The sequence below is a fragment of the Sparus aurata genome, chromosome 4, assembly GCF_900880675.1.
Source record: "Sparus aurata chromosome 4, fSpaAur1.1, whole genome shotgun sequence".
NCBI classification, from domain to species: Eukaryota; Metazoa; Chordata; class Actinopteri; order Spariformes; family Sparidae; genus Sparus; species Sparus aurata.
This window is the reverse complement of record NC_044190.1, coordinates 10,802,163-10,825,729: the sequence shown is the minus strand read 5'-3', so window position 1 is coordinate 10,825,729 and position 23,567 is coordinate 10,802,163. Positions and strand designations below refer to the sequence as shown.

Below are 23,567 nucleotides of genomic sequence, written 5' to 3'. Positions count from 1 at the left end.
CCTTAAAGATGAACCGCTGTGTAATTCACACAGAGCCGGCGCTGCAGCTCCTAAAGAGGCGTGACAGTACACGTCATGGTGATGATGTCTGTGTGTTTCCTCGGTGTCCCCCGTCAATCTTAACCCGCAGATAGTTTATTATCATATGGATGCTGTTATAGTGTGTTGTGATTGAGATCCTGACCCATCATACATCCTCGAAAGTGATGAAGTTATGTTTTTCACTCTAAATTACATAATTACATAATTGCCATCAGTAAACTGGAAGCTGTCTGACTCCCTCACTTGCGGGGACAGAGGCTGTTTTCCGGGGGAAAGTTCACTGACTCTAGGACTCTAGGACTGATGGTTGCAGTGGTTTATTTTCATCACAAATACTTGGTGAAGTATGACGTAAAGTTTTTCACCAGTGACAGACTGTTTTTCGGGCAGAAGTGTGAAGAAGAGTTGGTAGGATGGGCAGGAGGATGGATGCTTCTCCACGTACAGCTGTAGCATTTTTTTTCCCTCATATAAGTTGCTAAGGACAGTTACAGTTACTACATTACTTTTGTTTGGTCATGTAACATTGCTTTTTGTGTCTTTTTGTGTCTTTATTAAGTTGAGTGAGGGACCTGTGCAGTTATCAGAGTGTACAATGGACATGCCCTCAATACGCAAAGCCGGCTTATCCATTCACACTGGTTCGGTTCGCCAGTAATTCGGCTCTGACACTACCTCCGCAGGTGTGTCAGCACCAGAGCGAAATTTCAGCCGGACAGCGATTTAGCCTCTGAAGGCCGCTCAAATGTGATTGGACAACAAATGGAAACCAGAACCAAAACCCAAAATCAGAAACCAAAATCTTGTCCCTCTCTTACAGATTTAGCATTCATATGCAGGTAGTTGCTTACAGAGATAATCAAATATTGAGTTTGTGTGGTTCATTAAATAAGTACCTTTGCAATTTGGAGCATGGTATTTCATTTTTAGATATACAAACATGGTAAGGAAAGCTAGTTAGTAAATCTAACCTTTCACTTAAAACTGACAGCATGTAAGATTTTAGTTGGAACACAGTGTTGATAATAGGGGCCGAGGACTCAGTCCAGTGCTGTCATTTTTTAAAATCAAAGTCTGCCATCAGTGTTATGTTAGGCTACGTCACACATACAACACAGAACAAAAAAAGTGACAGAAATACAACACAGAAATGTAGGTATAGGCGCTGGTCCTTCTCAGAGCTTGTCAGGCGCTCTGCTCCTTTTGGCAAAACTGGTTTTCTGAGTTGCAGCAAAAGTTGCTAACAAAAGTATAGAGCAACACTCAAGGTCCTCTTCTTCCATGCAGCCAACTGACTAGTAGTCTTGTAAAGCCTGTGTAGGAGAGAGCAGCCCTCTATCTATCCATCAAACACATCAGATACATATTGATCCTAGGATCACCAGTTCTTGGGTAGCATCCTATCAGCCCCTGGTGGAGCAGTCACACATACCTTGGCACAGACACTGGCAGAACCCATAGACCAGGCAAACAGTAAGGCTTGATGGCACCAAGCTAACGCATACAATGCCCAGTGTCACTCTCTGGATCACCAACAAGTAGATTCCTAGAGGCAGAGAGCCAAAGTATAAGAAACCCAGCAGCCAGACCAGGATGCGTGGGACATGATTACAGAACTTGGACATGGCGTCCTGATCAGCCGGTCCATTTGAGCCCATCGATACTGAGTCAAGGCTCTGCTCAGCATAGATGTCAGAGCTGGCATTTCGGCTTGGGGAGTGCTGCATGTCCCTCTGCACTTCCATTATAGTGATGACCAGGCAGTTGGAGGAGTCCAGAGAGGGGCTGGAAGAGGACAAACTCTTTGGAGTCAGGACCACCTCCCCATTGTGGTCGGAGCTCCAGGATTTGTCTCGCATTGCCAGGTGGGACATGATATTAGCATCATCAGGCAAGGCTGACACCTCATACTCTGTGATCTCAGTTTGATGTCTGCAAAAGGGGCAGGAGATGAAGCCTGCCCCATCAGCAATGTCCAGGATCTTAATGAGGCAGCGTGCACACACCCGATGTAGGCAGTCCAGGATCTTAGGTCTGCGGTTGTGGGCGTTGTAGCGTTGGTAACAGATTTTACATTCTATTTCCTCTGGTGGAGGACAGTCCTTCTCCTCTAACTCAACCTGAGGACAGCTCATCTTCGAGTCATGATCTGGGGAAGGAAAGAAAAATATAAAGGCAGAGACACATTGAGAAAAAAAGAGTAAGAATGATAATATAAATATATTTAAATAGGCCAGTGGTACATGTGCCTTTGACTAGGACACTAGAAATCTCACTGAAACAAGCTAATGTTTCTCACAATTGTTATCTGCTGTATCGTTGCTCATCAGGGAAAGGTCAGGACTCTGCCTTCCTCTGGCTGCTTCCGTTCTCTGTACCTGCTGGTGATGAATGATTTATGGTTTGGGAGTTTGATCAGGGTGTCATCCCAGAGCCCTTTCTGGGGGAGTAAGAGCCACTAATGCTATTGATATTTGCAGAGAGGTGCTAGGGACAACTGGGCCTTCAACAATTCTTTGTTGATTAAGTATTTTATTTAGAATTCACTGTGTTGCAGCTGTTCATTAAAATGACATGCCCCGGAATTGAGGCCTTGACATTGTTACTTGGATATTTGTTTAATTTATTTGTTGTCCATTGGATCATCTAGACCTTCTCAGCTTGTTTTATTTGGTAGGTTATGATACAGAACTGTGGAGCAATGTAATTTCTTTGTTAGAAGCAATTTGCTTGTACAAGTTATAAACACTCTGTAACAGTAATAGTTGGTGCCATCACCTTCAGACACACTAACAGAAGTCCTAAAGGGCTAAAACAACACCACTCCAATCATCAGTTTTCTTCCATTAAGAAACCACAAGAAACTGTCAGCCATCATTATTAAGGTCAAACAGCCATAAGCTGGCATCTGGAAGATCACCCCAGATTGTTACTGTAACAGATCACTACCATCTGCTACAGTGACTTAAGAGATCTTTTGAGATTTCAGTAGCTTCAAAGTCTCAAAACTAATGTTTGTACTTCTAATTTGTACTTCTGTTCAATAAATTGCCAGTTTTTGTTGCCAGAATTTAAATTGGAAACGTAACTGTTGGCAACATGTTTTCTGCAGAGTCTGTCTGTCTGATAGTATGTTGATAAGGTGGCAACCGTTTTTGTAAATTCATGAAAGTTGGATTCAGTTAACTAGGCAGTATCATGTTATTGGTACAGCTTTGCCTTGGACTGATGGTTAAAGATAAAGCTTTTGTCTTTGTAGTTGTAGAACCCGTTCAAACATCTTTGTTACTACCAACCCTGGAATGTAAACACTGCTAGAAATTCAGCTAGAAAAAACCATAACATCATATAGATTTGACATAAATTGCCATACACAAATAGCTAAATTCTGCTTTTATAATCCCTAATGAGAACGTCAACTCGGCTCTTGTTTAACAGGAAACATGCCATTTTTTGCATCACCCTGGTTAGAGTTGGAATTCAAGGACAACAACACAATAAGCCATGATATCCACCCATTTTCTCGGAAGCCTGTGGGTGCTGCCATAACAGATAACTACTTCCGCCGGTGGTTTTCTGTTTCCGGTTGCCTTGCAACTGCACGACTGAACACTGCCACCAAGCTAGCCCTAAACAACTAGCGTTATGTCATAAATGCTAAATTGCTTTTAAAATGAGCTCAGGTACAACATGTGCCGGTGTTGGTCGCCACAACAATTCATGAAAATATACGTTTTTTTCAGAAACTTCCTGTGTAGAAGATCAACAACTTTGACAAACATGTCCGTGCCCTGCCCTCTACACACCATGTCGAGGAAGGGGGAACGGAGACTAGCGTGGCTCGTGGCTTTGAGACTAAAATAAATATTTGGGTTTATGAATACCTTCCACAGAATAGCTGCTGCAGGACTGCATGACTTCCCTAAGCCGGCAATGCACGGCAGCCGCCTTACTCCATGACCCCACTTGCCATCAGCATTTTCCACGCTATATGTTTAGCTTGATTGACGCTGTGGCTGGGTGCTACTGCTGTCTTCAGAAATATAAACTTGCTGTGTTTCTTCAACAGTACTTTCCCAATTTTGTTACTGTGCAGGTAGTTGTATGCTTCTGTGCTTTTGTAACTGCGTAATTCTCCGCCGTCAACACCTTCAGAAAATACAAGATACATAACTATGTCGATTTAGCTAACGTCGGGCCATTGCTTCATGTCATCTGCCCACTCTGTGAGAACTGTCCTCACGACTGCAAAACATCATGTCAATTTTGTCCTTTTCTTTGTGTTAAAAGCCGCTTTTTGGAGCGAGCATTACAGCTACGCTAGCCTAAACACCGAGTTCAACAAGTTCAACAGGAAGAGCAAAGCCGACTACCGCTATGAACCATGGGTAAACTCACAAAGTCAGGAATAAGGTGGATACATAATGATAAATTACCACAATGTGTAAACCCCATTATAAATGTCAGAGAATGACATTGTCAAAACCAAACATTACAAACCAAAACCAAAACACCCAACCAAAACAATGAATATAATTCCACAAACCTATAGTTGTAGTGTTTTGATATATTTTAACCATTAAATTAAATCAACATTTTCATGTGCCAAAATATGTCAGAGCTATGATTGGTTGTCTGATGGCATGAAACTCTATTCTTTATTAAAGCAAAACCATCACACATTTCTCAGAATTTCCCCTTAGGGTTATGTAATAGGTGTGATTGCACAGAAGGGACTGAGTGCTTAGCAGCAGGACTGCAATTTTCACAATGTCATTTCATATTCCCTGATCAACTTGGAAACAATTTGACATGAGACTGAATGACAAACACTGTCTGCTGCAGTTGCTAGCATCAAGCATTTCCCAGTTGCAGTGCTGGTTTTTGTGATGGTGTGGTGATTGTTTTGATAAAAACAGTCCAGTCTCTATAAAGGTAGGGAGAGGTGATGATATGATGGTGTCCACAGTTAAAGGAGTCATCACCTGGTTTTTTACATATCCAGTCCCTCTTGGATCGCTTTGGATCAATTCTTAAAACTTATTAGAAAAAAAAAAAAAAAAAAAATAAATCAAACAGAGAGCTTGTTTTGACACTTTTTGATACCGCGACTTTCTCACGCGAGATTATGCGCGAGGTTTTGACCGATCCGGATGTGCATTGTATTAATATGTAATGAGGCGCGCGTTGATTGGCCGCAGGAAGGACAGCGATGGAATGGGGGGCGAGCCTGCATGCACACACGGACTCCAAAACATAAACAGCCCCCTTTCATGGCGCACACACTAAATGACGAACCTTACGGAATTCAGGCATTATGTACGAGCCGGAGTCGGAAACCGAACGGGAGAGTGAAGAGGCAGAGACGGTGGAAGATACACGTTTACAGCAGGATGTCTCTGAATGGTAAATTCTTTTTTTTTTCCTTCTTTCTTTTCACACTCGTGTTTTACATGTAAGACCTGAGTTTTAATGCTGGCAGTCACGATGTATGGCGTGAAAATAACAGAGAAAAAAGCAGATTTGGCGTGCTCACTCTGGCTGAGGACGGCTGTGAGCCGATGCTTATGCAAGTAGCCTCCTGTGGTAACGTCACCACAGGAGCAGAGTCAAAATCTCGTGCTTTAGGAACGCGCACTACTGTGCGCTATTCCTGTTCGGAAAAACAGCCAAAGCGAAAAAAATAAGCCACTTTCAAACTCCAGCTTTTCAGGCAAGTTTCAACAGAGGTCCGACACCAATATGCATGATTTAACGAGAGAAATTGCGATTTCCGGGTGATGATTCCTTTAAATATTGTGATGCCTGATGTCATAGTCAATGGAAGGATGGGCATCACCACTTACATACATCCTTGTTACTGACTTATAAGTCTCTCTGTCTCTCGCAGTTCTATCGCAATTTGGATATTGCATTGTCATATTGCGATTTTGATTATTTTGAGGTTAACTGTGCAGCCCCACACTTTGCAAACTTAATTTGCTCACCCACGTGACAACATGCCTAGAACTCCTGCCTTACAGCAACCCTAAGGGGACATACTACTTCTTTTGCTCTCTGGTGGTAAGCCTTCTAAATCACAATGTTGTATGTATATACATGTGTGTGTGTGTGTATATATATGTATATATATATATATATATATACGTATATATGTACGTATATATAAATATGTTTTTACGTGTATATATATGTATATGTATATATATATATATATATATATATATATATATACATATACGTGTGTATATATGTATACGTATATGTATATATATACGTATATATATATATATATATATATATATATATATATATATATACATATATATATATATATACACATATATATACATACATATGTATATATATATGTGTATATATGTATATGTGTATATATATATATTTATTAGGGCTGTCAAATTTAACGCGTTAACGCAACATCCTCTTAATGCGTTAATTTTTTGAACGCCCAATTAATGCTCGGTATTAAAAAAGAAAAAAGAAACACGCATTGTATGATTTACCGCCGTCAATGGCACCTGTAATCTTGATCCAGAGGTTGGCAAAAGAATAAGAACGGGAATCAGAAGAAGAAGAAGCAGGGTTGGCGGTTCAGGAAAAACACGGTGGACTGAAAAGCGAAAGCGAAAGGAAATGGAGAAACGACTTATGCACGGCAAATTCACTTTCAAAACACTGCCAGATGGTTCGGTCGAAAAGTTATCTGCACGTACTGTCGACATGAAATGAGTTACCATTGAAGTACGCCGAGTCTCAAATATCATTTGCAAGCCAAACACATGGCAGATGCAGAGAGCCCACCGCCCCCTCGCCAAAAGCAGACATCACCATGTTTTGATCCCATTTAGGGTGAGGTGATATTTTTTGAGCCTTTTATTTTCCTGCATGATTTGAAGTGTTGAATAAAAATGTTCATAAAGCAAGCATATTTGCCTAACCATAACCCTTTCTTATGTTGTTAAAAATATTAGGAACATGAAAAAAAATACATTTAGTTACATTTAGAACAGAAAAAAATGTGCCAAAAAATTGCGATTGATTTGCGATTAATCGCGAGTTAACTATGGACAAAATGCGAGTCTTTCAGTAACACTGTAGAGTTTCCGACCTCATTCAATTTTAACAAACCAGAAATATAAGCAAGCAATTTACAATACATACTATGTATGACTCTGTGTGTGCATGAGCCTGTATCAGTGCCAAAAAGCCCACACAGTGTTGGTTGGTTTCACTGTCAGTTGTGCCAAGAGTAACTGACAGGAATGACGTTAATGAGCAGGTACTGTGTCTGCTGCTGAGTCAGCACACATACTACCAGGGACACTTCCTGGACACTTGCAATATGACAGTATGTCTAATAACACTTGAAGATGTAACTCTAAATGCATCTCAAGCTGTGCTCAAGCAGATATATCCTTTTGATCTGACCCATATGTTGCAACTGGGCAGCTTTCCCTTACATTTAAGAGTCTAAAGGTGTATCCTGATAACTTTGGAACTTGCTGCGATTCACTGGGTTTGCCGTTTTGTGCCTCAGCCTTGCAGCTTACATGTTATGTTGGGGTCAGACAACACAACAGCTTTGACCTACTGTAATGCAATTATCTCTGTTCACTTTTAAAAGCATATGGGGCTTGTTTGCTGCTGCTTTGCGATGTGATGATATAATCATAAATCACTAGAAGATGCTTTTTTGGACATCCTGGTCCAGAGCTCCTAGTCAGTGATCTTGTTACTTTAAATTTCTACTAAAATGGTGACTTGTGCTTTCAGAGGTGTGTTACCAAGACATGATAATAATTTCTTTAGGGCCAGGTTTATTTAGTTTAATTTAATGTGATTCAGTACAGCTTAAAAGGTTTTCTAAAAGGTTTAGTAAAACCTCAGAAAAGTGATTTTGCGAACTGCAGAAAGCTGCAGTTATGTCATTCTTGTTGTTTCTTACTTTACTTCTATATTTGGTCATTAACAAGTCCCCCTCCCATCACGAAGATGCTATATAAAGAAAAGCCAGTCATTCATTCATTCATGACCATGAAATATGGATTGAATAGGTGGATGTTGCACTGGCAATTGCCCAGCAGGCCTCTCTGTGACTGTTAAATATTTTAGTCACCAGTCTGTTACATTAAAAAGCCCTTTGAAACATGTCAGATAGATGTCAGGAAGAAACAGCTGCTGCTGCATCAATCCCAAGAGCAGAATCTCTCAGTTTTCCCCTGAAGTCCTAGACAAAGCAATGTTGTAAAGAAAGTGTACGGCACTGAGATTGTGCAAGAGAAAATACAACTCACTGTTATGCAAATGCAACATGAACTTAAACAGTTGTTCATAAAGCTATTTTGTGGCTTCTTGGACTTATCTCACATGCCATTTGCAGAAATTGAACATCATCAATATTGTCTAGATCAACTTGTGTTCTTCCATCTCTGCTAATTGCTACCTTAAATGGCATCTTACCTCTACTGACGGTCAGTACACATTACCACTCTGCAGTTGAAATGTGTATCCAGTTTTGAGACTGGAGTGCAAACAAATAAAACAAACCTCTGTTTATACATTTCACACCTCTAGTTTAATTGTGTATTAGACAATCCAACCTGCAATTTTCATACTTCTAATCAGTTGTTCTACACCAGTTGCCATGGTATGGCAGAGGGAGAAAAACAAACGGAGGGGGCACGGTAGGGCATGCAACAAAGGTCATCAGCTGGAATTTAGCCCTAGACGTTGTGGTTAAGTGGGATGTGCTGTAACTATTTGGCTACTATGTATAGAGCCACATTTTTTATGTTTTGAACACTTGGTGTTAAAAGCTTGGTTTGAGTTAAGCAGCTGCATTGCTGAGTGTGCCGTTGTGAGGTAACCTTTGCAGACAAACCAGATGGATGGTCCAAAGAAGCTCAGCATTGTTGTTGCTGAGACAACACAGGTTTTCAATGTTCTGGTTCAGCCAACAGAGTTTAATAATGATCTCCTGTCTGATTCTACATTTCTCAACCTTGAAATTGTAAGCTTGTTGTTAGAAGGTGATGAACACAATGCCCATTAGAGCACTCCTACTCCTAGCAATTGAGTAAGGCTGATGTGATGACCTGCTGAGGTACTTGGATTGACTTAGTCATGCCAGGCAATGCTTACCCCTCTGCGATGCAGTCTTTTGGTAGATAGAGACAAAAGGCAGGACATAGTCTAATTTAATAGGCAGCATGTGCAGAGTGCTTTCCGTATTTTAAGAACTGTTTGCTTCGTATCAAGAATGTTTTAGAAATCAATCTTTATGCCATGACACTGTAAATACCTTATTTCTACAAGGCCAAAATAGGATATAGGTGGCTGATCAAGCTGGATTGAGGAGCAGTTGACTCAGCTGACTCATATGGGGGTATACTGGTGTATAAAGTCCTGTAGGGGTATTGACAGCTGACAGACGGGTCGTTAGACTGAATCGAGTGAGTAACAGTGAAGTGAACAGTGAATATCAAGTCAACCACTCTTTGTCTTGTCACAGCAGTGTTGTAAATTACACATGAAGAGGGGATGTGTAGGAGAACATATAGGAGAACAATGTTTTAGTTTTGCCCTATGTGTGGCTGAATGTCAACATACAGTATGTTCTGACTGACTGGTCAGATGATTGAGTGGTGTACAGTCTGACAGACTAGTTAAGTGGCTAGTTGACTGATTCGTTGACAGGTTGACGGACTGATTAGTTGGTCTCCAATGTAGATGTGTTTAATTTAAAGTCATAACATTGATTTGAAAATAGTTGTGTAGCTCCACTAGGGTTTAGGAAAGAGAAATAGCACAGGGGAGGAGGTGGACCAGAGCTGACATTTAAAAAGGTCAGCATTTCAAAGAAAACCAAGTGCAAGTTATATCAACAAATAGCAAGACTGCATTACACCGCATGGTGAATAAACAATGTAACGTGTGGAATACTGAAGAGGAAAAGAAAAGCTTCAGAGGAACACATAAACAAGAGCAAGGTAAGTCTGAATCAAGGGACGCTTGCTGTTATTGTGAGATGTCACTACAACATATAACATTATCAAGCTGTCAAGGCAGGAAATATAAGGAGAAACCTGCTGCCTGATCTACATAAATAAATAAATAAATAGATAAATTAAAATCCTTGAATATACCTCATTTACTATAAACTATAAACGGCTGAGCATATCTGTATTAACATCTTCAGATGTTTTTACAATAGATTCGACTAGAAAGGCCTTTATTCAGTCTAAAAGTGACTGTGGATAATAAATACTTGTACTATATACTTAAGGACACATCACCCATGTCACTCACTGCACAGAGAATGAATAAGTAAGATACGTTTGGTTCATGTTTAAGGCTATCAACTGATTTTACGACATATTACAACCCAAGAAAATTAATCAAATCTGTAGCCTATAAAAGTGCAGTCGAGTGCAGCTAGTGTGAGATTCTTCAGTTGTGTCATTGCCATCTAGGTACATCCCATTTGAGCATCTGCTGGACCAGTTGAAGTGTGTTTCATTCTTTACCTCCATTGGGGTATTTATGTACTGCATAATTGTTTCCTATCAGATCAGATGCTAATTTCACACAAACGCAGTTTGAGCAAGACTATCCAACAGAGCAAAAGAACATTCTCTGTCATTTCAATAAGGGCCTCAAAATGACCTTTTTCAACCCTAGCCATGATCATTCCAGTAACCTAACCAAGTTGTTTTGTGCGTAAACCTGACCAAACTTTTATCATAGTTTTTTACATTATAAAACGTATTTTGAAGACACTGGCAAGTTCTGTCATCATGGTGATTGTGGCATCATATAAGAGTATTCTTAAATGGCAACTCCATCAATTTAACATATTACTAACTACATGACCCACAATGCAACAGTCACTGAATGACACCATCGTAGGCAGATCATCAGTATACATACAGCTTCCTCTTGAGCCACAAAAGACTCTATACTACCTTTTTTCACATGTGCAGTATCATCCCCCAAGACCTGTAAACACATTTTTATTGTGTAAAAATGGCAAAGTTATCTGTTAAGGACAGTTACTTACTAGAGTAAGTACTACTAGTACTTACTAGAATAGTATGTACCACTACCCTTTAGTCCCTTCCAGCTTTATTCGTGCTGTTTTGTCAGTGACTATGAGTTCTCATTGGAGGTTGAAGTAGAGGAAAACCAGTAGAAAATCAATCACTTCAAGTAATTCTACAAACCACTACCAGTCTCATGATGGTATTTTTAAAAGCAAAAAGAGCTTTGATCAACAGTTTTTGTCACATAATGGATAATACTTTGATCAAAAAGAACACATTAAAGTCTAAGTGTGTTATCACAACCACAGAGCACTCTGTACAACACTGAATTCCAGACACTCTCTGTAAAGGTGTAGACCTGACAACAGTCAATATTCTTGGTATAGATCTTGGCAAGATGAACAAGATCAAACACTGTGTTTCCCTGAATTTATAGCAGGTGATATGGAGGAAATAGTAGAAATAGTAGATTTAACAACATTACCGATTCATCTTTAGCAAAAGCTGAAATATATCAAGTGCATGTTTGTTATGTTAAAGAAACAGTTTAATTTGCCATCTGATTAAAGGTAAAAGTGTGGAAGATCTACGTGTGGTCACATTTTACCCAACAGACTTACAGCATGCGTCCCACAACACATACCTCACAAAAATACCCACCGTGCACCCCACTGTTCCTAAACTCTTAGCTAGCTACTTATCCTCTCAATCCCCAAAGTATGTTCTCTGCTCCCCTGTCGCCTCCTCTTTCCTCCGTCTTTGAGTGTTGATTGTTGATGATAGCTTTGACCTTTTCTGTCAGAATATCTGCTTGGTAAAGCTTCTGTGAATTATGCCATTGATCCAGACGATTATGTTCATGCCGCTGTTGGCAGATCTTTCATCCTTGTTTACAACAATTAGGTGTTTTTGCTAAACCTTTCTTTTTTTGACAGTTGACCCGTTAAAGCACAGAGAAGAAGCTTTGCTGTACTGTCTTATGTGCATTAATTTGAAAAACTGCACAATATGTAAGATATTTTAATGCATGTATATTTACACTGAACAAAAATATAAATGCAACACTTTTGTTTTTGCTCCCATTTTTCATGAGCTGAACTCAAAGATCTAAAACATTTTCTATATACACAAAAGAACCATTTCTCTCAAATATAGTTCACAAATCTGTCTAAATCTGTGTTAGTAAAACTTCTCCTTTGCCGAGATAATCCATCCCACCTAACAGGTGTGGCATATCAAGATGCTGATTAGACAGCATGATTATTTCCCAGGTGTGCCTTGGGCTGGCCACAATAAAAGGCCACTCTGAAATGTCCAGTTTTGCTTTATTGGGGGGGTCAGAAAACCAGTCAGTATCTAGTGTGACCACCATTTGCCCCACGCAGTACAACACATCTCTTTCGCATAGAGTTGATCAGGTTGTTGATTGTGGCCTGTGGAATGTTGGTCCACTCCTCTTCAATGGCTGTGCGAAGTTGCTGGATATTGGCAGGAACTGGAACACGCTGTCGTATATGTATTGTAAATGTGTCGTATCCAGAGCATCCCAAACATGCTCAATGGGTGGTGAGTATGCTGGCCATGCAAAAACTGGGATGTTTTCAGCTACCACGAATTGTTGCAGCAGCTGGCCGTGTGGCTAGTCTCAGACGATCTTGGGGGTGAACATGCTGGATGTGGAGGTCCTAGGCTGGTGTAGTTACATGTGGTCTGTGTTTGTGAGGCCAGTTGGAGGTACTGCCAAATTGTCTGAAACACCTTTGGAGACGGCTTATAGTAGAGAAATGAACATTCAATTCACGGGCAACAGCTCTGGTGGACATTCCTGCAGTCAGCATGCCAATTTCACGCTCCTTCTAAACTTGCGACATCTGTGGCATTGTGCTGTGTGATAAAACTGCACATTTCAGAGTGGCCTTTTATTGTGGCCAGCCTAAGGGCCATCTGTGCAAAAATCATGCCGCCTAATCAGCATCTTGATATGCCAAACCTGTGAGGTGGGATGGATTATCTCGGCAACGGAGAAGTGCTCACTAACACAGATTTAGACAGATTTGTGAACAATATTTGAAAGAAATGGTTCTTTTGTGTATATAGAAAATGATCAGCTCATGAAAAATGGGAGCAAAAACAAAAGTGTTGTGTTTATATTTTTGTTCAGTGTATATAAGTCCATATAGTAACACTCCTACTGTATAGTTTTTACTTTAAAGATAAAATAACCTTTGATGTCTAGAGTTTTGACAACCTGTAGCCCAGGAGCTGAGATTTTTTCAAGTTCAAATTGTCACTTTTGAATTTGGCAGCTAAACTAGACCCCCCCCCCCCCCCCCCCCCCCCCACCACCAAAAAAAAAACTGCTGGAAAAGATTCATTTCAATTTAACTGGAATTTAAATGTATTCAAAAGAATATCAGAATTAAGTAAAAATTAACAAAACAAAACAACACAGGCCTTTTGAACTTGATCTGGCTCTACACACATCTAGATTGTTTCACTCAAATATAATTTGTAATGGAAATGTATTTCGTAGCTACATTACAAAATACAACTTGCTGTGCAATCATCATAAACCTGAAGTCATCAATTTGCATAATTTATGCTGATAAAGAGCATTGATCGCTGTGATCGGCTTTGCAAGATCAAAATGCATTTGTGTATTACCTGAAAAACGGATCACTAGACCCTTTTCTCAGTTTGCTTCCAGTTCTACAGTTACATTTTGGGTGGAGCCTCTTTGAGACTGTCACAGAAGCAGATCCTGCCATAGATGTCAGAACAAGCTTTATTGCATATTTGAGTCAAATGAAGTAGAAAACCCTTGATTGGCATTGGATGGTTGAGTGAGCAGTGCTGCTTCAGAGCAAGAAGGTCCTGGGTTTGAACCTGACTGAGCTGTTGCATGGTGTCTGCATGGTCTCCCTGTGTTCATGCAGGTCTAATTCGGGATCACCAGAAGTGTCTTCTAATGGTACTTTTACATATAGAGTTGTTATTGAAGGTATCCTGTTCCACCTCATTAAAATGTAGAACATGTAATTTAAACAACATTTCTGGGCTGCAGAGATAGCAGCATTATTAAGCTGCCAATGGCTTGGTTTTACAGAAATACGCAGTGTAAGTTCCAGATAGCTGGGAAAAGATTCTCCTCGTTATCCTCCCTGCACTTTCCAATGATTATGTCAGAGAAGTCATAAAACAATAAAATAAGGAAAGAGCATAAACACTGACCAACTATCAAGCTCTTTAGAGCTACAGTGTGTTTCAAAACCATCAATACTACTTAAGATCACTAAATCATTACTTTTCTGTCCTGCCAAACACTGGCAAACCGTTGATCCAACACGATCCTTAGTGCAGGACTCAATTCCTATCTTGTCCTGTGCCCAGTTATACTGTGCTCTGCTGTCTTCCACTGTGCTTTTGCTCATTCTCCTGTCTGACTGAAGCACAATCCCACTAGACAGATGTGTCAGTTAGCTTGTTTATGACTTTGACGCTGGCAGATGTTTGTAACACACCTGAGCAGAAGATTTGGGTTACTCTAATAAGATGTGGGATGTGTTGTCTTCCCAGGTCTCTTCTCACCAAGGCAGGTGCATGTTTGTTTGTGAGTTTGTGATCTCTGTGTTTGTCTGCTATAGTCAGAAATGCTGGCACAAGTACGTTTTCAATCCCAGCAGACAAAGAGGCTTACTTATCTTTCACAGTAACCCCGTTGTATTATTCTTGTGTAGGCTAACTTCTAAATAAACCTCTACACACCTGTGGGCTCTCAGCACCACAAGAGCTTCACTCCTCAGCAAAGGTCAGAGATTTTTCACAGAAGTCTTGTGAGAGCTAGGAAATCAGATCCTCCTTAACATTGATTTTTATGTTGCACTCCACTGGCTTAGATGGAGAAATGTCAGCTATTCGTACCTTTACTGAGCCAAGAATAGTTAGTTGATCAGGCTCCTTTTCAACCCCACCCCTCTTCTACACATCATGAAGTTTTAAATACTTACACCTTGATGAATCATTAGCCACTGGAAGACAACAAACAACTGGTGTTTTCCTGTTCACATTTGGTAGCTAAGAATTGCAACCATAGTCTTAACAGTAGGCTGCATAAAGTATCTGGCTTGTTCCTTCAGTATACCCACAGCATAAATCCAATTGATCTGCCTGTATCTTTTTCTTTTGTCTCACTATGCTCCCTTCCAATACATCCCCTTGTCTCTTATTACATGCAATGAGATTGGGTGTAGAGAGGGGTCTCTGTGGTTGAATCATGCCTGCCCTTATGGAACTGCTTCATTACCTCTACCATGTTTTCTTCTGCTAATCGCACAAGACAGCCCATTTCAGCAGAAAAGGTCAATGTGTTTACAAATGCAATGATGCTTTATACCTGAAAGAATGGAGTTATTGCTGCAGGGAATTTAAACATTTGGATTTGTGAATTGATGATTTGGATTAAAGCTGCAGTCTGGAGTTTTGAGAAAAGAAGTGGACTTAGCCAGAATATTTGAATGATACAGCTCCCAGGTCAGTCCTTGTTCCTCTCTGCTGTGCTGCAGCGCTGCCTTCTAAGCCCCTCCCACAGAGGAGCCTGCTGTGCACAAGCAGGCTTGTAACCATGGTAACAGAGGACGCCAGATAACCAAGGCTGCGCATTCAAAATAACAACAACATAAGCCCTGATTGTTCTATTTCTGACCAATACAACGAAATTACAATGACGAGTGCCGCATGCCGAGTCACTGGAGTAACCTAAGTAACAAACAATATTCCTCACATCGCTGTAGACGAAGTTACCAGGTAATTATCATCATCACCATGCTGCCTATCTGAAGCATGAGTGACGTTATTTCTATAAACCAATTCAACCACTTCAGAGCGTCCTGAACACAAACTAACATTATCATATCTGCCTGGTCACTTAAAGACACTTTCGCTAACCAGTAGCCATAAACACAAAGCTAAACACCGGAGTTCGTATACAAGCTAACAAGCTAGATTAAGCAGCAAGCTACGTAGCTCGACTGCAACATCGTACAGCGATATGCGCTATTGCGAGTATTACTGTAACCGCCGCCACCATAGCCTTGTGGTTAAAACATGGAATGAAACATATATCAAGAAGGTTCTTTACAGCTCAAACAGAAAAGTCCTTACAAATCCCGCAACTCCCTCCACCTCTGAAATGACACTCCAATACTAAATACTAGTTTTCTCTCTGGCGCGGTCCAATTCTTTGTTTTGACACTGCTTTTCTTTGTCAGTCTTCTTATTTCTTCTCTTTGACGTGGGATATGGTGGGGTATTTTTCAGTTCTATTGCTTTTCCGCCATTGTTTACAGTTTGGGCTTGAGCTTGAACATCTCTGACCAGGTAAGAGCAGACACTGCGCCTGCATGGGGGAGGGGCACTGTCCAGTACGTGCTGCGCAAGGGAGGGGGGCTGCCAGAAGTGTATGCACAAGAGTGATTGACACTTCTCAGACACTCTCTTTGGCTCTGATTAGTTATGTTGATCGGGGAGCGATTGATTCTTGCAAATCAAATTACAGCCACTGGGTGGATCCACAGACAGTGGATTTTTACACAGCTGACCTGTATCATATTCTACGGTCAGATCATTATGACAATTTTAGCAAATATAACAAAAAAATTGTTACAGACTACAGCATTAAAGGGTATGATGTTAGTGGTTGTGAGGTGTTGATTTAAAAAACAGCAGCTTAGCAGATGAAAGGAGAGGAGGGTGTATACACAGTAGTCTTTAACACAAGCTCAGGATTTACTCTGCATTCAGATTGTCAGTAGCAGTTGTTGGCTGCAGCGCAAATCGTATTTCAGCATAAGGGAGGACATATGGCAGTGCTGATGCACAGGTGGTGGGACCCCCAAGGATCAACTTCAGCTGGCTTCTCATATGGACAAACAAAAGAACCAGGTGACTGGCCATTATAGAAAATTAATGGAATGAGAAAACTTGTTGAAACTCGAGTGTACTGCCAGTCACTGCAACAGGACAGGCAGTGAATCAAATACTGTCTTAAAGAGACAGATCAAACAAAATCTATCATTTTCCCATTAATGGAAAGAGACAGTGCTGATTAAAAAAAAAAGAAAATGTTTTGTTTGGGTGCTTTTGAGTCGATCTCCCCCTAGTTCCATTATAATCAACAGAAGGCAGACATCTATACAGCCAATATCTCATAAACTCAGCAACCAACACAAAAACAATCTCTATGGATTAGTAGCACTCTGCTAAGAGGTCAAATAGGTGGTTTTGATTTTAGTATAAAGAGTCTCTTTATGTTTTCAGAACCTTTCAGTTAAACAGAAGGTCCTTTCCTTAAAGAGAGAAAAAGCAGTTCACTGTTAGATTGGAATTTCCAGAAACATGGCTGAGAGTCTCAATCATTTTTAAGGAAATACACTTATAGCCCACTGCAGAACATAGTGTTTGTCCTGAGGAACAAGTCTTAAAAAAGTGTTAAAACAATAATGAAAAACATCTCCAATACAACTTGGTTGTAGTAAGCTTTAATAGATACTTGTCTGATCCTAATTTTTAGAGTTTTTGTTATTACTGTGCAGAGAAGGTCAGCCAGCCTCTGGTTTAGAGCTCGGAGGGGAGATTTATTGGTTTGGCGTTGCTCAGCTCAGCTTGTTGTGAGGGCTGAATGTCACCGCTTCAGCTGGGCTGATGCTGGCGCCCTGCTGCCTCCCCGGGGATTTGATGGAACTTCAGGCCAAGCGTGGGAGACATTTTGCTTTCCAGGTTATAGTTCTCTAACAGTAAATACCAATTCCATTCATTATGAGCACAATGTGCCATTAAACTGTTTAATAGGAGTGCTTTTTTGAACCATGAAGGATAATGTCAGTACATAATGCATGCAGAAATATTAATGCAGATGTTAAATATTATATCTTTAAAAGATTTTGCCAGCTTTTGAAAACTTTGAAACTAACTAACTCACATTGGATGTCTGGCAAAATCATTGTAAGTCATTTTGTGATTAGGTATGCTGCGACTATTCCAAACACTAAGAAATAAGAGTCATTTTCTTGTAAGGAACATAATAATTCCAGAAGTCTCCATTCTTTGGAAATGGAGTATGGCAAGGGAAATAGCCAATCATTGCTGCCGTCCTCGAAGTACATCAGATTATATGGCAAGGTTGTGGGCTGATGACATACATTATTCTGCCACCAAATATTCACCTACGTATATCCTGCAGAGAAGCGGTCATTGGTAGAAGAGAGGTGAGTGTGTCACTTTGATAGGATTGAGTGGGCTAGCCTATTTTTCATGCACAGCTGTTAGAGGGAGAACCCTGTGTAAAATGCTGCATGTAGGCGCTAATATTAGTACTTAGTTTGAAATGTAGGTCATTTATTTCAGTTAGTTCTAATATGATTTCTTGTCCCACTCTCTGTGTTTCTGAGCTGTGTACCTAATTGCACTTTGAGTCATTCTAACATTTTACAATTCTTATTTTCCCACATGCACACACACACACCAGCCTGCACTCAACAGTGTTTGGTCAGATGTCAGTAAATAAAATGCATACTCATTCAGTCAGACAGATCACTAGCAATGTTATGATTGACTGCTTAACTGGCAGTTTGTACATTTTCTGTCTTGCTGAAACACTGATGCATTTTGTGGCCTGTTCAGAGCAGCCGGTCATGCACATTGCAGTTAATAAGCCAAACAGCTACACAGAAGTCAGTTGAGTGAGACACTCTGAACATAGTAATTGCTTGAAACTGGGGCTGCACGATATGGGGGATTGTTTTTGCATCACAATTTTCATTTTCACATAAAAGCTATTAAAATCATTATGATGTGACTGTTGTTGGAGTCTGTACCAAACAAACATGTCTCTGCAGCACTACAGTCCTTCATTATCTAGATGTTTTGTTACTTACTTTACCTTTTTAAAATATGTAAACTTCTACAATTTGGATATTGCATTTAGCCAAACTGCAATTTTATAATACTTCGACAAAGTGTGCAACCCTACTTAAAACAGCTAACGCTAGATTTCTGAAAGGAAGAGAGTGACTATAGTTCTACATCCCAGTGTCAGTAAAACAAGAAAAGGTCTACAGTAAATGTCATAACCTAAACTTAATGTGTAAGGAACTATCATTTTGACAGAATAAATGGTAGCATATAGAGCTAATCTTAAGAAAGAAAACAAAAACAATCCAGGTTGTTTAGCTTTTTGGAATCCTGTGAATGTTGTAAATCATCTGCTCATGGTTTGGGTTAGGGCCAGTATGTACAGATGTCATGGCCTGATTGTTAAGGACCTCCTCCATGTTCCCATATCTTTCTAATGTAAAATACAAATATAGGTTCTATTGCTACTCTTTGTTCAGAGAAGAATAACAATAAGCTTCTGGGCACATGGCACTGCTATCAGTATTTGAACATCAATCATACATGCTTTTAACAGGGGGCATTTTCAATTTGCTTCCTGCTGAACAACGGTTCCTGAACATCAGCTGTGTCCAGCCAACCATTACTGATTACACACTTATAGGCGTCATGGTTGTGTTTGTATTCTGTGCTCTGTAATTATGTCAGACGGATTAAAGTGCTCAGAGTGGTTGCATTTTCTTAAGCAATGTGAATTAAGATTTTTCTTTTATGAAAATGGGTAATTGATCATTTTGATGAGGATTTGATGTGTTATGGATGACAGTGTGTTTTTCCTTTAAATAGCATGGTTAATTTATAGTAACATTAGGATAAAGTAATACAAATATTATGCGGCTGTCAAACTGGACCCAAATTGCACATCTGGAAAGTGTCCTATTGTGTGGCTGACAAAAACAACCTGACCTGGTGAGCCACTGTTTTCTCTTCCCTTCCACTGGATCCCTTTCCATTTCTTACTTGTTTGTTTTGCTGAAAAGGTAAGATCTGACATTAGATTAGTATACTATTTATAAAGCTTAGTTGTGACGAAAGTCCCAAGCCCCAGCAGTAATCAGCTTGACAGCCAGCCTATCGAATCATCATTACTGATCAGTCTCATACCAGTTACAGCTGTTCTCACCACAAGGCGGTGTACTTGAATATGCCTCCCTTCTCACTGATAACCATTCCTACTCAAAAGCTGCAACAAACCGCTGCAGCTGGAAAGCCTGTCGCCAGCACCCCAGCTCCTACCTGAGGTTAAAAAACAGTATTGTCTGTATTGTCTTCCTTAAACAATAAACAATCAAAGTTTTCTGATTCTGATTCTGATTCTTATGGCTCAATCTGGTACACTCTGGGGGATTTTCTGCTTTAACTGTCAATTCAGGGAGCGTCTTAAGGGCTGAGCCGTCAGCTGCATTCACAACTGTGTTCCATTTGTTGCAATAAATGGTTAAACCTATGACACGAATGTTCCTGACTGAATTATAGTTTAGTTACTGGGTGTGAGCTCACAGAGGAGCAGACGTGTAAACGCTTACATTGAGGCAACATTCTCGTTCATTACATTAGCTAAGTCATGAATATCTTATTAAAATGTTTCTTTTGACTCTTTATTTAATTGACATTGTCATTCTTTGAAGGTTTTTTCACACAACCTGCTCAATTTAAAAATTCATTTCACCCCCTGTCTTATTCATCAAGTCCTTATTACCAACAGCCAAAATCATGTCGACATGCTCCAAGCTCGCAAGTCTGTCGAAGGCAATTCGTTTTTTTTCTCCTGTTTATCATCAGGTGGCCACTTTGAGAGAAAGCAAAGCCCAATCGGGTAGAATCCAAATGACAGAGGAAAATGTGTAGAAACTGCAAAGCTGTCAGCCACGTAAATACAACTGCAAAACCACTGAGGATGTCATAAAGTTCATGTAACCCCAAAGAGTGTTTGACAGGTAGTTCACACACAGCACTAACAGCCCTAACATTTATTAAGGTGAGAAAAACAATTTTGCTCCTTTTTTCATGATGACTAATGTTCATTTCCTGTCATATTATAGGTTGTATGTGATCCCTCTGCTTAACATTCCTCTCATTCAAAGCAATGAGCAGAGAAACATGTACCCCACTGTCTCCTTGATTGTGATAAGAAAAACATAATTTGACATCTGTTGGTGTCATAAAAAGAAGCCACATTTTGAATGCCTTGTGGTCGCCTCCTGTTGCTTTCTATATACAACAGAAAGCAGTTGAGAGTTAAAAAAAAAATGCTTTGTATGAACATCATGTTTCATGAAAGAAGAGCCTCATAGATAACTCAGTCTCAAATCCATTTGCCTCCAGACAGGCGAGATACTTGATAACCCGTGATTAGTAACTGCTATCCACACACACAAATCAAAAGCTGATAGAAAGCAAACACACACTATCTGTCATTGCACAGACCTTGTTTTTCTCATCACTAATTTTTCTCCAGTGGCAGAGCTGGAACACAGAATCTGCCCTCTCTGTTTCCTGTTTTCCATTTGCAATGTGTTCTTTCTATACTTTACCTTTTGCTTTATTTTCATGACTGAATGTCTGCGTCAGCCGAGGTAAACTCATAACCTCATAGCAGTAAACACATTTTCCACTTGTATGAGTGTGTGTGTGTGCGTGTGTGTGTGCTGCGCTAACTGCAGTAGTTCTGAACTGTCTGCAGCTCAACAGATGCTGATACAACAACTTAAATCTCAGTGTGAACAGAACTGTTATTATATCACATGTAAACACCCTCCAAACAAACACCAGATGCACTTGAACCAGGCTCTCCATGCAGGTTTGTGTGTGTGCGTGTGTTCCTCACCTTGTCCCAATGTGTGTGACTCCCCCTCCTCCACTCCAGTTGTCTCTGCTGCGCTGTCCTTCATGTAAATCCACCTCCTTCATAGCAACACTACACATCTCATTCCTCTGCGTGTTTTGTGTGTATGTGCAGGTGTACCGGAGGCAGGCGTCTACCAGACTGGCAGCGTTGGAGGAGGCAGTGGAGGGGAGGACAGCTTCTTACCACAGGGAGATCCTTTACCTGCAGAGGCTGCTAAGAGAAAGACAGGAGGCTGAGGAGAGACTGCTGCAGTCCAAACGGTAGGAGGGTAGTGAGGAGGAGAGAGAGAGTGGAGGAGAAACAGTAGGCAGCCAGGCAGGCTGGCAGGCAGGCAGAAAAAGGGAGGAGGAGAGGGAGATAATGTGTGAATGAAAGGAGGAGGAGAGAGAGAGGGTATGCTGTGTGTAGCCAGAGGCAGCGTGAGGCAGCAGTAAGGTGTGTTTAGCGGCAGAACAGTTACTGACAGGAAACAGAAACGTCCAGGCAAATAGAAAGATTTTAACCTTTTTGTAAATCTTGTCTTTCCATACATTGCTTCCCGTGTCAGTAATGTAGAGTTGAACAAGAGTGACCAATCGATAATAGAGCTTGAATGATACATCTGCAGTTCATCTGCAGTATGGAAAATATTAAAGATTTTTTTAGACACTTCAGAAACAGTGTTGCAGTTACATAGTTTGTCCACTGGAGGGCACTGACATGTAAATGTGTCAACTTTAAAATGCTGCAGCCAGAATGCAATACAAATGTTGTTCACAGGGCCTTAATAAGCAACTTTAAAGCTGCTATAACTGATATTTTTACATTAACTATGTATTAAATAGCTATGTGTGTTTGAGAATGGTCTTTCAACTTGACAAAACCACCATTCCTGACGTAGTTACTTAAAAAAGTAATGTAGTTACTTTATTTTAAGGTGATGCAACACTTTACTTATCTACTCCCTGTGCTATTTAACCTTTTCACCTCTTTTGGGTTACTCCGCAGCATTGACTGAAATGTACTGTTATGATCTTTTTTTAAAGCTAGACATCAACTCCATTGCTACAGTGTACGTATTCTCCACAGTTTCTGTAATCGTGCATTGCATGTTCTCACCCAACCCATTGCTTGGTTCAGGAGATCAGTGCTAACGTCCCCCAAACCAGTGGACACAGCAGATCCCACCACTTTATTCTAAATTTATCTCTTCACACTAAATCAGTTCACCCCCTCAGGATCACCCTTTTCAATCAGTCCTCTAATTCTCACTGTGAATTCTCATTTATCAACACTGAATTGCTTTGGGTGGAACAACTGCATCTGCTTTTCAGAAAGATCTGCATAAATAGTGCCCGAAGCATTTTGTCAGTAATACTGTCAGTATTTGCATTTTGCCTAATGCTGGGACAAACAACATATGGTGGTGGAAAATAATTGGTTTGGGTAAATGAGATAGTACCTTTTATAAGATAAGTATTTTGTATGTATTGTATCTGTGTATATGAAGACAGTGTATATTTCTTGCATATATATTATTGCTTTTTCTGGATAGTATATCAGTAGATATTAAGGCCATGTGAGGGAAAGATTGTATCTACCAAAATACTTTCCGACAGTATGCAACGACAGTGTCCTGTAGTCAAACTTCAATGTTGTGTCTGATTTTGAGAAAGACATTATTTATA

At 40.2% G+C, this 23,567-nt stretch overlaps 2 protein-coding genes across 4 annotated transcripts in view; one reads left to right on the top strand and one right to left on the bottom strand.

The window, feature by feature from the left end:
* The window catches only part of cep89 (centrosomal protein 89), a 65,475-nt gene that overhangs the window by 30,996 nt on the left and 10,912 nt on the right, over nucleotides 1-23,567 (top strand). For 2 of the 3 annotated variants that reach the window (XM_030414230.1, XM_030414231.1), the window contains exon 17: nucleotides 22,012-22,160. In XM_030414230.1, the coding sequence (XP_030270090.1) occupies nucleotides 22,012-22,160 (149 nt within the window). Of the gene's footprint in view, nucleotides 1-20,834; nucleotides 20,990-22,011; nucleotides 22,161-23,567 lie in introns of those variants that run through there. The other variant, XR_003983824.1, reaches the window with a different exon arrangement.
* Nucleotides 344-22,015, bottom strand: LOC115580194 (E3 ubiquitin-protein ligase RNF182). The gene is made up of 2 exons (XM_030414234.1): nucleotides 21,880-22,015; nucleotides 344-2,191 (listed from the first exon to the last, which is right to left on the bottom strand). Exons 1-2 carry the CDS (start codon nucleotides 21,941-21,943, stop codon nucleotides 1,446-1,448), a joined length of 810 nt encoding a protein of 269 aa, XP_030270094.1. The 5' UTR covers nucleotides 21,944-22,015; the 3' UTR covers nucleotides 344-1,445.

Bases quoted from the DNA above. Each gene is read 5' to 3' on its own strand.
- LOC115580194 (XM_030414234.1), bottom strand. From the start codon at position 21,943: ATGAAGGACAGCGCAGCAGAGACAACTGGAGTGGAGGAGGGGGAGTCA. The intron at 2,192-21,879 runs GTGAGGAACACA...TTCCTTCCCCAG, and splicing joins GTCACACACATTGGGACAAG to ATCATGACTCGAAGATGAGC.